At 35.9% G+C, this 11728-nt stretch overlaps 2 protein-coding genes across 2 annotated transcripts; one reads left to right on the top strand and one right to left on the bottom strand.

Annotated features, from left to right (window-relative positions):
- Positions 1–445: 445 nt before the first annotated feature.
- Positions 446–3426, top strand: LOC145574547 (gibberellin receptor GID1C-like). Its single transcript, XM_081632366.1, has 2 exons — positions 446–1067; positions 1816–3426. The coding sequence occupies exons 1-2, from the start codon at positions 1029–1031 to the stop codon at positions 2848–2850; spliced, it is 1074 nt and encodes a 357-aa protein (XP_081488492.1). The 5' UTR covers positions 446–1028; the 3' UTR covers positions 2851–3426.
- Positions 3427–4683: 1257 nt separating this feature from the next.
- LOC145574546 (uncharacterized) lies at positions 4684–7113 on the bottom strand. The gene has a single exon (XM_081632364.1). It carries the CDS (start codon positions 6770–6772, stop codon positions 4853–4855), a length of 1920 nt encoding a protein of 639 aa, XP_081488490.1. The 5' UTR covers positions 6773–7113; the 3' UTR covers positions 4684–4852.
- Positions 7114–11728: the final 4615 nt, after the last annotated feature.

Raw genomic sequence — 11728 nt, 5'->3', positions numbered from 1 at the left:
ATTATCTACGTGAGCAGAAAACGCCAAAATTAATCACAAACCGAAACCGACAAATCACATAAAACAAAACCTCAATAAAAGTTAAATCCCTCTCCAAGTTTTTCATCGCCCATCAAATCTCATACATTCAACACAATTCGTTAATCCCAAATTCCTCACTTTCTAAACCCAACTAATCTTCAACACTGTTCAAACTCTCCATACTCAGTCACTCCCCCAGTCTCCCCCCTCGACCCCCTCCCTCCTAGCTCGTCAAAACGGACTAGGAGGTCGGTATTCCTCATCATTTACCAAATAAACAACAAAAACAATTAAATAAAAAAAAAAAAATCAAAAACCCATATCGTCACCAAATTTGTTAAAATCTGAATTAATATCCAACTTTGATAAGACCCTACAAAAATAGCTTCTTCAACACCTCCAAAAATAAAACCTTTTTTATTTTTAATTTTCTCTCTCCTCTTTGTTATTCTTCTTCATCTTGTTGTTCTTCAATAGTGTCCAAATTCAATTCGCCCCACTTGCTAGTTAGCCGTGGCATATGCGTTGTCACTATTTTACGCCTCACGTTTTTATCCTGCACACCCTCTTTCTCTCTCCTCCCCCTCCTCTTCTTTTCTTCCCTGTCTTTGTCTCCTCTGTTTTGTTGCAGAACAAAGAAAGAAAAATTAAAACCCCTTTTTATTTTATTTTGAAATTTTATTTATTTTTATTTATTTCCCTTTAATCTTAAGTATCTTTACAAATTGCAGCTACTTCCACACTGGTTATTATTCTGCCCACTATTTTTTTTCTTTTTTATTTATTACTCCTACTTTCAATAATTCAACCCCCATCACTTCTAAATTAGAAAAATAAAAAAATAAATAATATTAAATAAATAATTTTCTGGGTTTTGCTGCTTCTTTAATTTTCTTGTCCTTGTCACGCGTTCTGTGTTAGATTTATGTTGAATTTCTGATGTTATCTGAGTTGGGTTTTTGGGGATTTTATCTGGATTTTTGAGTTCTTCGCAAGATTCTCTCTCTATGGCTGGAAATAATGAAGTTAATGTTAATGAGTCTAAGGTAATTTTTCACCTTTTCATATTTTTTTAATCTTAATTTTGGCTTATTTAATTGTGTTCAGATATCATAATTTTTCTGGGTCTGATGTTATTTCAGTTTTGCTGGGGTTTAATTTGAGGGATAATTACTGCTATCTGGCCAAATAAAATTGTATCTTTTTGTCTTTAATGCGTTTAATTTGTTTCTGTTTTTGTTAATTTAGTACTTTAGTAGCAATTTTTAGCATTTGGAGGTTTTTAGGTTCAAGTCTTTCTCAAACTGAATTGGGTTCATTTTGTTGGTGGGTATGACTAATTATAGGGTTTATATTCTGCAATTGAGTAATTATAGCAAGAAAGCTAATTTTGCTAATTTTGTACTGATCAATTTGAGCTAATTGGGTAATGCCTAAATGTGGAAATAGAGATTTTTTTCTTGTACGATTAATGTTGAATTTGATTTGGGATTTTGTTAATTTTGTGTTCTTATGTTTGATATTGTTAATAATGGCCAGGGAAGTTGATAATGTTTAGAAAATATAGAAGAATTAGAATTGTATTTCTTGATCATAATATTCCACCCAACATCCATATTTATACAAGATCTCTCCTTGAGCAACAAGGAAACCAAAACTTATCTAACTTAGGAAACTAATTATCTTTTCCTAAGATAAACTATAAGAAAATATATCTTGTAATCAAATAATATATCATATCTTTCCTAATAGAAGTTGATATTTGTTGAATTGTTTGTTTCTTGTAATGTATAGAGGGTTGTACCACTGAATACATGGATCCTGATCCAAAATTTCAAAGTGCATTACAATATGCTTCGGCGTCCTGATGGCACTTTTAATCGTTACCTGGCCGAATACCTTGATCGTAAAGTTCCGGCTGATACGAAGCCGGTTGATGGTGTAATTTCCTTTGATGTTATCGTTGATCGTTGTACAAGCCTCCGTTGTAGGGTATATCGTCCAGCCATAGCTGAAGAAGTAGAACAAGAACAAGAAGACCAAGAACAAGAATCCAGACAAGTGTGGAGTATTATTGACCTCGAAAAGCCTGTTGAGTCTGATGTTGTTGTTCCGGTGATAATCTTCTTTCATGGGGGGAGCTTTGCTCATTCATCAGCCAGTAGTGCTATATATGACATACTTTGTCGGCGGTTAGTCGGGGTTTGTAAGGCTGTTGTGATATCTGTGAACTATCGGCGTGCCCCTGAAAATAGGTATCCTTGTGCCTATGATGATGGATGGACTGTTCTCAAGTGGGTGAACTCAAGGAATTGGCTCCGGAGTAAGGACTCAAAAGTACATATATACTTGGCCGGAGATAGTTCTGGTGGCAATATAGCTCACAATGTTGCTGTACAAGCAGTTGATTCTGATGTTGAAATTCTTGGAAACATTCTTCTCAATCCTATGTTTGGTGGACAAGAGAGAACTAAATCAGAAGATCGTTTGGATGGGAAATATTTTGTGACTTTGCAAGACCGTGATTGGTATTGGAGAGCATTTCTTCCTGAAGGGGAAACTCGGGACCATCCAGCATGCAATCCATTTGGTCCTCATGGTCGAAGCCTCAAAGGATTGAAGTTTCCTAAGAGTCTTGTGGTGGTGGCGGGGTTGGATCTTATTCAAGATTGGCAATTGGCCTATGTAGAAGGGCTGAAAAAAAATGGCCAAAATGTGAAGCTTCTATATTTGGAGGAGGCAACAATTGGGTTCTACTTGTTGCCAAATAACTGTCACTTCTACACTGTCATGGATGAAATCCGGGACTTCATGGGTCTTAACGGGTAGCTAGTTCAATCAGACGACAAAAGAAAGGTTAATACAGGTCACTTTGGGGCACCTCGCTCCTCCTAGTGTGCAACTTACTATGTGAGTAGTGCTAATTATTCTCTTTGATATCTGTTTGATACGTATGGTAGATAATTAGTTGCTGCCTTCAGTGGTCAAAGCGATGATTGCTGGGCTTTCTTGTTGGTGCAGAACGGCTTAAAACTGAGTTTTAGTTGTGTCGTTTGATAGTTGTGGAATTGCTTAAAACTGGGCAATTTCCATTACTGTATGAAGTTGATAGTAGTAGGTCTTTACAGAGTTGTGAGCAATTTGGGGCAATTGCTGGTTGTTTCTTTTTGCTTCTGGCCGAAAAGGTGGAGAAGTAGATCACTAGACAGGCTGCGGTGCTTCTGCCGAATGGAGCTTGCAACTACGCTAATAGTAGTATAGTACTAATTAAAGGCATGGGCAACATGTTTCTTCATAGATACTGTAAAATCTGTATGTGTATACATATATATATATATATATATATATATATATATCTTCAATATATTTAATGTAAAAGTGTGCTGATCAATCTTATGCTATTTATCCTTCTATGATCAATTCCCTTGTTTGATGTTCTTGAAACTCTTTACTCGGTAACTTCTGTTTTCATGCCTCTTTGTTTTACTCAGCAAGCTGTCATATCTGTATTTTGGATTATTTGTCGGAATGAATTCGCGCATACTCTCCCTCCCTAACACAAGGCGTAAGGGCAGAGGTGTAGGTGAGTTTTGAAGTATCATAGGGGATATTACTTGTCTGTTAGATCTAGTGAAGTTTCTGAAGGGAGTTTTTTGAATGTTTTACTAGATTCTACTAGTCTACTCCATTAATTCTTTTCTGTCAATTTGGTCCTTATCTTCTCTATTCTTTTCCATCTTCTTTGGATTTGCAGTGTGCCTAAATGCAACTCCTGTTAGCACACAGTTGAGGTGATATTTGTACACCAGCGGACCTCTAAAGCTGTAATTCGCTGTAATTAGAGCCAGCTGCTTTGCATCCTTTTAATAGTTACACGATTCTTCGAACAGCATCAAACAAAAAAATCCCATCAGATAAAAAAATCCCATCAGATAAAAAAATCCCAACTCCGTAAGTCCGTAATAGACACTATTCAGTACGGAGAACTCCGTACCTTGTATTAGCTAACCATTAGCTCATGGTTTCAATTTGATTCTTTTGGAACTTCTAATGAGTCTAATTGAAATGATTGGAAAGACAGACAGGCAATTATTCTTTAAATCATCATCAATTTGATGTGATCAACATTTGTCACACTCACTTTTTTCATCCTTTTTCCTTAATGAGGAAGGGAGGGCCTGAAAACTGAATAGTAAATTTGTGTGGTCTATGAAAGCATGCAATTTGAAAGTGTGCTTTTAAACATAGAGAATATGATTTGATTGTAGTTGGATTTTTTTGGCATAGTAAAGCAAATTGCCAAACAAGTTACATTGACTGATTCTTACTTAGTTGAGATTTTGGACTCCACGTTATACACTTCTAAACCTTGTAATAGTAGTATACAACACCCTACACTCCCCTTAATAATTTCATCATTGTTGGTGGTTGGACTTTGGATTTATTCATAGGACAATATATCTCCCTTTCTCAAATTGAATACAGCTATTATAATTCCGTACCATTTGTTCCTTGGTCGTTGTCAATGCGAATACGACTATGCCCGTTCCATTATGTTTCCGAGTACACCTAAACGAGAACACGGATGGAATTTAATTGCACCAAACAAGAATACAAGATAAATGCATTATCATCATAATAAATTTTTCATTATTATTATTGCATTGCAAAATTTACTTTTCATCAAAAACATACTAGTAGTAGTAAGTAAAACAAAATTAAACAGTCATTCTTTCATAGAAGAAGAAAACATCCTAGTTTTCAAATGTCAACTATTTTGTCATTCTAAAGCTTTTTTTTTTTAGCAAAAAGGATTTTCACTATTCACCAATCAACGAACCCTTGAAGCATAAGCAAATGAAACAACAGCAGCCAAAATTGTTGTTGCAGAAGAAACCAAAGTCCAGAAGCTTTTCTTCTTCCTTTCCTCCAACAAAGAGTATTGCAAACTCTCCATTTTCTGTTGCACCTCTCCTACCTTCTCATCCCTCTTCTTAAAAACCGACCTCATCGCCTCCAACTCCGACAATATCGGTTTCAATTCACCACTGATGCTCCTCTCATTCGCCGCCTTGTTCCCTGCATCATCACCTCTCTTCTCGTTTTCCATAGACAGTTGATTGACAGTGTTTCGCACCATAGACACAACCAACTCGAACATCTCAGTTTTCGCCTTCATTGTATCCTCTAACTCATTGACTACCCCCTTGTGTGTAGCAAAATCCTTCTCAATCAACTCCTTATCTTCCTTTAGTTTGTTATACTTGTTCTCAATCTCTTTCTTTTCTCCTACAAGGGTATCACTGGCAGTCCTTAAACCCTCAATCACCTTCGCAGTATCCTCCATTTTCTTTGAAATTTCCGATACCTTAACCTGTAAAGTCATCCCATTCTTCTTCTCCTCATCCAAGGTCTTCCTACCCTCATCCCTTTCCTTAGTAACTCGGGTTAATTCACTCTTGTGATCATCAATTTCAGAGGCTAATTTCTTGTTCAATTCGATATTATTCGTATTCGATTCTTTCACCAATGACAACTCTCCTTGAGCCTCTAACAACTCTTTCTTCAACCCACAAACTACATTGCTCACCCCCTTGAACTTACTCTTCAATTCAACAAGTTCTTCCCTAACTTGTTTTGCACTCTCAAGCTCCTTCTCTAACTCTCCCAACCTCGCCTCGACATTCGATTTCTCACCCTTTAACCTCTCAATCTCCCTCTTCTTCTCATTCTTCTCCTCCAGCAAATCACTCAACCCCTTCTTAACATCCTCCAATTCTGCCACTGTCCCAGCATTACTCTTCTCCAATTCGAAAAACTTCTCCCGCCATTTCTCCTCATCTTCCCTAACACTCAAAACAACACCATTCAATTGCTCAACTTCCTTCTCCAATTCACTAATTCTCACATTGCTATTCCTCTTCTCATCACACAACTCATCATTCGCCCTCGAAACCGCCTCCTTTTCGCCACTCAAACCCTCGATTTCCCCCTTCAAACCCTCACAATTCTTCTCCATCAAACTCAATTCACTCCTCATCCTCTCAACCTCCTCCTCCTTCTCCTTCACCGCCTTCGCTGAAACCTCATACTTCACCTTCAACCTTTCCAACTCCTTCACAACACTTCCCTCTTTCGATTCCGCCACATTAATCTTCTCCTTCAATCGATTAATCTCCTCAACTCGAACACCCAGCTCATGATTCAACTCATTTCGCTCTCGAATCGCTTGATTTACACCCTCTTTCTCTCTCCTAATCTCATTCCTAAGATCATTCTCCAATTTCTTCATCAATCCAATCTCATAATCACCATCAAACTTTGCCTTCTCCATCTCTTCTCTCTCCTTCACAACAACCCCCATTTCTCTCTCCACTTCCTCCAACCTCTTCTCAACACCCTCTTTCTCTCTCCTCAACAACCCCACCATCTCAGACTCCATGAAAACAGACACAACCTCCTTCACCACCTCCACTTCAACCCCTTCATCCTTCACCCGAGTCAACTCAGCCTTCAACGCTTCAACCTCCGATTTACACCGAGTCAACTCCGAGTCAAGCGATTTAATCTCCTGCCGCTTCTCAACAGTCTCCTTAAGAAGCATTGCATTCAAGGAATGCAAGCTTTTGAGCTTATCCTTGTCATTTGCAGAAGGGTCATCAATGGCGGCGGTAGTTTGATGGTTGTTTTCCTCCATTTTTGTGGGATTTTGTGGGGTTTGAGTTTGATGGGTAGGTTTCGTTTTGGCCATAGTAAAGTGGGTCTGAATCAAATAAGGGTCTTGTTAATGGTGGGGTGAAGAAGATTGAAAATGTGAGGTGATTGGGAATTTCTAGGGTTTATTTGAACGGCTGATAAAAAAGAGGAGATAAATAAAATTGGGAATTTTTTGAAAAAGAGTGAGAGAGTAGGAGGAGAGAGAAAAGAGGGGTTTAAAGGGTGGAGTAGGGTTTTTGATTTTTGAAGTTTGGTGGAATTGGATGGATTCGATGCATTTCAAATTCAAAATGAAGTGCAGTTTTCGAGGGACATTTTGATTTTTTTGGGTGTTACAGAGAATCAAAGGAATGCCGGAAACAAGGCCTTGTTTCATGCCACGTGTTTTTCACGTGATGGCCTCTTCGTTTGCCTTTTTTTTTGACAATTTTTTTGGGTGTTAAGATGATAAAAAATGAGAGATCTTTAGCCAAAAATCACAAATGAGTGACACAACAACATAAGTGGACCATTTTTTGTATTGTCAAAAATTAACCAAAATTAAAACCACCCTAAAGAATTACTCTATTCATCTTTTGAATTATTGTCCTCTTAAACAATTAAGCATGAACTAAACTGATTGGAGCTAAACTGATTAGAGCTGAACTGAACTAAAATTAAGCTAAAGTAGACAGACCCTTATGTTTTTTGAGCTGCTATGGTCTATTCTGCTCTGCTGAGTGCAGACACCTGTTCTGCCATGCCCTGCTTGAAATCTGTTATGCTCTGCATTGGCTGTCCATAAGCTCAAAGAAAAGGCCTAATTTGTTTTAAATTGATCGCACTAGTTTGATTGACACACTTATAATTACAGTATGTGTGTGTGTGTGGAAATATTGTAATTATCTGTCGTGGATTAAAATATAAAAAGTTGATACAATAAAAATATACTTAAAGACTAAAAACATTTTACTTTACAACATTATTTTTACATATTCATTAAAAATTAGTCAAAATAGTTATATAAATAATGCAAAAGCCAAACTATAACGATTAATTTTAAAATAGAGGTTGTAGTGTAGGCACAATATAGGTTTATTTGGCAAATAGTGGAAAAGTATGAGTAAAAAAATTGATCATGAGAAAGAGTCATCGAAGGTCTCCACATCACATAAAATATGAAAAAAAAAAATAAGAAATAAGAAATAAGAGTGAGATAGTTAGTGGGAGTGGAGCCACTCATAGTATTAGGTCCCGTTCTTTTCACCTTAATTTTGCTGAACTGAAATTATTTTTGCTGAATTGAAATTATTTTTACTGAACTTAAATTAATTTTACTAAACTGAATTATTTTTGCTGAAGTGAAAATATTTTTTTACTGATTTTCTATTATAATTCTTCTTTCAGAAAACTGAATTTTACTGAAGTGAACTTATTTTTACCGAACTAAAATTATTTTTCCTGAACTGAAATTAATTTTACTGAACTGAACTTATTTTTACTGAACTGAAATTATTTTTACTTAATATTATTTTTTTAAAGTGAAGAGAACAAGGCCTTAGTTTCATATGTAGTTGGCCAAACCATGTGGGCGGGGTTGCTTGGTCAGGGTTTACTTGGTCGGCCAAGGTTACTCGGTCATGCTTGCTGCTTTTCATTAGGAGTAGGTGGCGCCATGGCAGACTTTGATCAACTTTCCTTCGCTTACCAAAGAGCAAATTCCTTAATACTGTCTTTTCGCGATAAGGGTTACTTGGTCAGGGGTTACTCGATTGACCAGAAGTTACTCGGTCAGGGATAACTTGGTCAAGGGTTACTCGATCGCTCAGGAGTTACTCGATCGGCCAAGGGTTACTCAGTCGCTTAGGGGAAACTCAATCGGTCTGGGGTTACTCGATCAGGGGTTACCGTTTTGATGTGTCTCGATCGGTCACACGGTCTTGTTAGCCACACAAAAAAAGGGTGGGGGCTCATATTACATGGGTTGAATGAACTGAGTGAAATTTGCATTTAGAATAACAAAACAAGAGAATTGACCAAAATAGTACTCGTTGATTAGGAGTTTAGGACATGGGTTTAATGAATAAAGTGATTAGGAGAATACATGACAAAAATATGAGGACCGAAAGTGCAGGTATTGTGACATGATTTAATAATTACTTTAGTTGGATTGGATTTAGCCCAAAAATAATCATATCCGAACTCATTGAATAGGATTGGACTTCATGGACCAAAGTAGGCATTTCCGGCCAAGTTTGAACCTCATCATTAGATTGCATTATATTGACATATTGGTCATTAGATGATCAACTTTTGGTGGATAACATAATTATCTTTAATCAAATTATCGAAAATTGAGTTCAATTCAAGAACCATTCAAGAACCTCAATCAATTTTCTTTCCTCATTCTCGCTCAACCTTTTGAGTCCTACATCATTAGGACGTGTTTGGCATAGCAAAATATAGTTTTGGAGGAAAATGTTAGTAGTAAATGTTAGCTGTTAACAAGTTGTTAGCTGTAAAGGTAAGTAATAATTAACCAGGTGTTACATATAAAAATCTATATTTTTGTTTTCCTAAAACTATAAATTAAATTTTCAACAGCTACCTCTAATCTTTAAAGCTAATATTTTAAACTTTTGATAAAAGCTACATCCATCACCAAACACTAATCTAACCACTACACAGTCAAACTCTCATATTTTTTTTATTAAGTAGTGATTTGACCAAGTCAAATCACTAAAAACTACTCAAAAGCTACTATGGCATATTATGTTGGTGTTTGCCTTACAATGATAGCAAAATAGCTTAGTCGTTCAACCACCACTACTGGCTAGAGTTAGCAAATGCTTGTTCACTTGCTCTTGTCTTGGCTTAGAGGAATAATGAGGGAGTAGGGATGGCAATGGGTCCTGAACCCGACCTAGACCCGGTTGGACCCGACCCATATTTTAGGGTCTGGGTCCTTAAATTTTAGACCCGATGGGTCTGGGTCGGATCTGGGTCTAAGCTTAATAGGCCGGGTCTGGGTCTGGATCCAAATATTGTAGACCCAGACCCAACCCAGATCCGACCCATGGACCCGTTTTTAAATTTTTAATTTTTAATTTTTTGTAAATAATAAATATATATATCAGTTATAAAATTATTAAAAATCACTTAATATACTGCGTAAATAGAGGTTTAGAAGATAAACTTTAGTGAAAATGAGCAAATAAAACAATAAGCAACCAAGAAATTAAGGTTTTTGCGGAGTACGATTTTTTTTTTCTTACATTGTCTTTACTTTTTAATGAACAAATTATGTTTGTGTAAAAAATATGAACAAGTTTTTTTTTTTAATGCGTCTTTTATTATTTTAAAGTAGTACTATAGTTATAAATTTATAATATATATACAAAATTATAAAAAATTAATAAAAATTAAATTAGACCCGTTTTAGACCCGAGACCCGCTAGACCCGATGGATCTGGGTCTGGGTCGGATATGGATCCACCTCTAAAATTTCGGGTCTGGGTCTCAGTGGACCCGACCCGGACCCGACCCATTGCCATGGATATGAGGGAGGGAGCGAGTATTTATGGGAAGAGAAAGAGGGAAGCCTTAATAAATGTTTTGTAATTGTATGGTGGATGCCCAAACTAAGTTAATCGAAGCTATATAAATAAGTAATCAATTGTCATTCTACATTTGACATTTCAATTGTCAATCTACATTTGGTTCAAATTATACTTCTTATAATGATATTTTTTTTTTTATTTTTTTTTGAAACATACTTCTTATAATGATATAGAACTTGTCTTTTATGAAAGCTAGATTACGGTTTAATGTTTTCTATTTTTTTTTGTTTTTAAATAAGTAAGAAGAAATAATATTAGGAAACCCTCGTCACGAGGGAAAATTGCTTTCGATACTTAGTTATATATATATATATATTTTTTAAAATATTATTTTAGGAAATACTCAATTATGTTTTACACATAATGTTTGGCATACAAGTTAAAATGGTTAAACAAAACAAAGAAAGTAAAAGACCTGCGTGCTTCTTTAGCTTATGGGCTTTGGGGCCAAAGATGCCCAAACAACATATTCACAAACTCTAATTTGCTATCAAGGAATTGCCTTCCAAACACTTTGTGCAAATCAGTGTGAAACCGTGGCCCATTAAATTATGAACATTTTTATACACATCATCAACCAGTCCACACTATCGTCTCATTTACCGCATTTATTTCGAAAATCAATTAGACTAAAAACAAAATTAGTAGTAACAAATTTATGAAAGAAAAAGAAAGAAACTAACAAATTTATCTCTAATTTATCGATGATTACTGAAATTTATTCTAAGAGAAGAGCTATTGCATTAAAACAATTCCTATTTTTATACCTCCTCCGGTGAAATAAGTGGTCGAAAATTTTCATTTAAGGCACGCGTCATACCTAACACCATAGTTGTGGTGTTTTGGCTACTACACAAGTTCAGGGTGTTCAATGCACCTAAGCCATACTTGCTTTAGAGTGTTGCGCCTAATTTTGCCTAAATAAAAATGCTCCGATTTTTTACTTGTAAAAAGCTTTGTTAGTTTAGTGTGACCCAAATTTTAAAGCCCGACTTATTATGTCTTAGGCTTCTAGAAAATTTTAATACGTTGAGAAATTGATATATGGAAAAGCCTATAAGAATTGGAGAATTCTCAAGATGCTTCCTTATTTAAGTAGATATTTTCAGAAGGTGTATAGAAATTTCCACACATATCTTCCACCTCCATATCTTATCTATAAATAAATGTGTGTTGAACATCATTTGGGATCCACCTACATAATCCTCCAATGCTCCGATCACCATATACACTCTATGAATGTCCTTCATTATAATGTTTCAACTTAGAGAGGTTTTTATCTATAAGTTTTTATCTACATTTGAAGAATGTCAGCTCACTAAATCTTGAAGGACAAATCACAAAGATACTTCTTCTAGTTCCACTTATGCAATTTCACAAACTTGCATTAT

The sequence above is a fragment of the Chenopodium album genome, chromosome 13, assembly GCF_948465745.1.
Source record: "Chenopodium album chromosome 13, dcCheAlbu1.1, whole genome shotgun sequence".
In the NCBI taxonomy this organism is placed as follows: domain Eukaryota; kingdom Viridiplantae; phylum Streptophyta; class Magnoliopsida; order Caryophyllales; family Amaranthaceae; genus Chenopodium; species Chenopodium album.
This window is presented reverse-complemented; position numbering and strand designations above follow the sequence as displayed.

Coding starts and splice junctions, on each gene's coding strand:
- LOC145574547 (XM_081632366.1), top strand. CDS start 1,029: ATGGCTGGAAATAATGAAGTTAATGTTAATGAGTCTAAG. Junction 1,068..1,815: donor TTAATGTTAATGAGTCTAAG/GTAATTTTTCAC, acceptor TGTAATGTATAG/AGGGTTGTACCACTGAATAC.
- LOC145574546 (XM_081632364.1), bottom strand. CDS start 6,772: ATGGCCAAAACGAAACCTACCCATCAAACTCAAACCCCACAAAATCCC.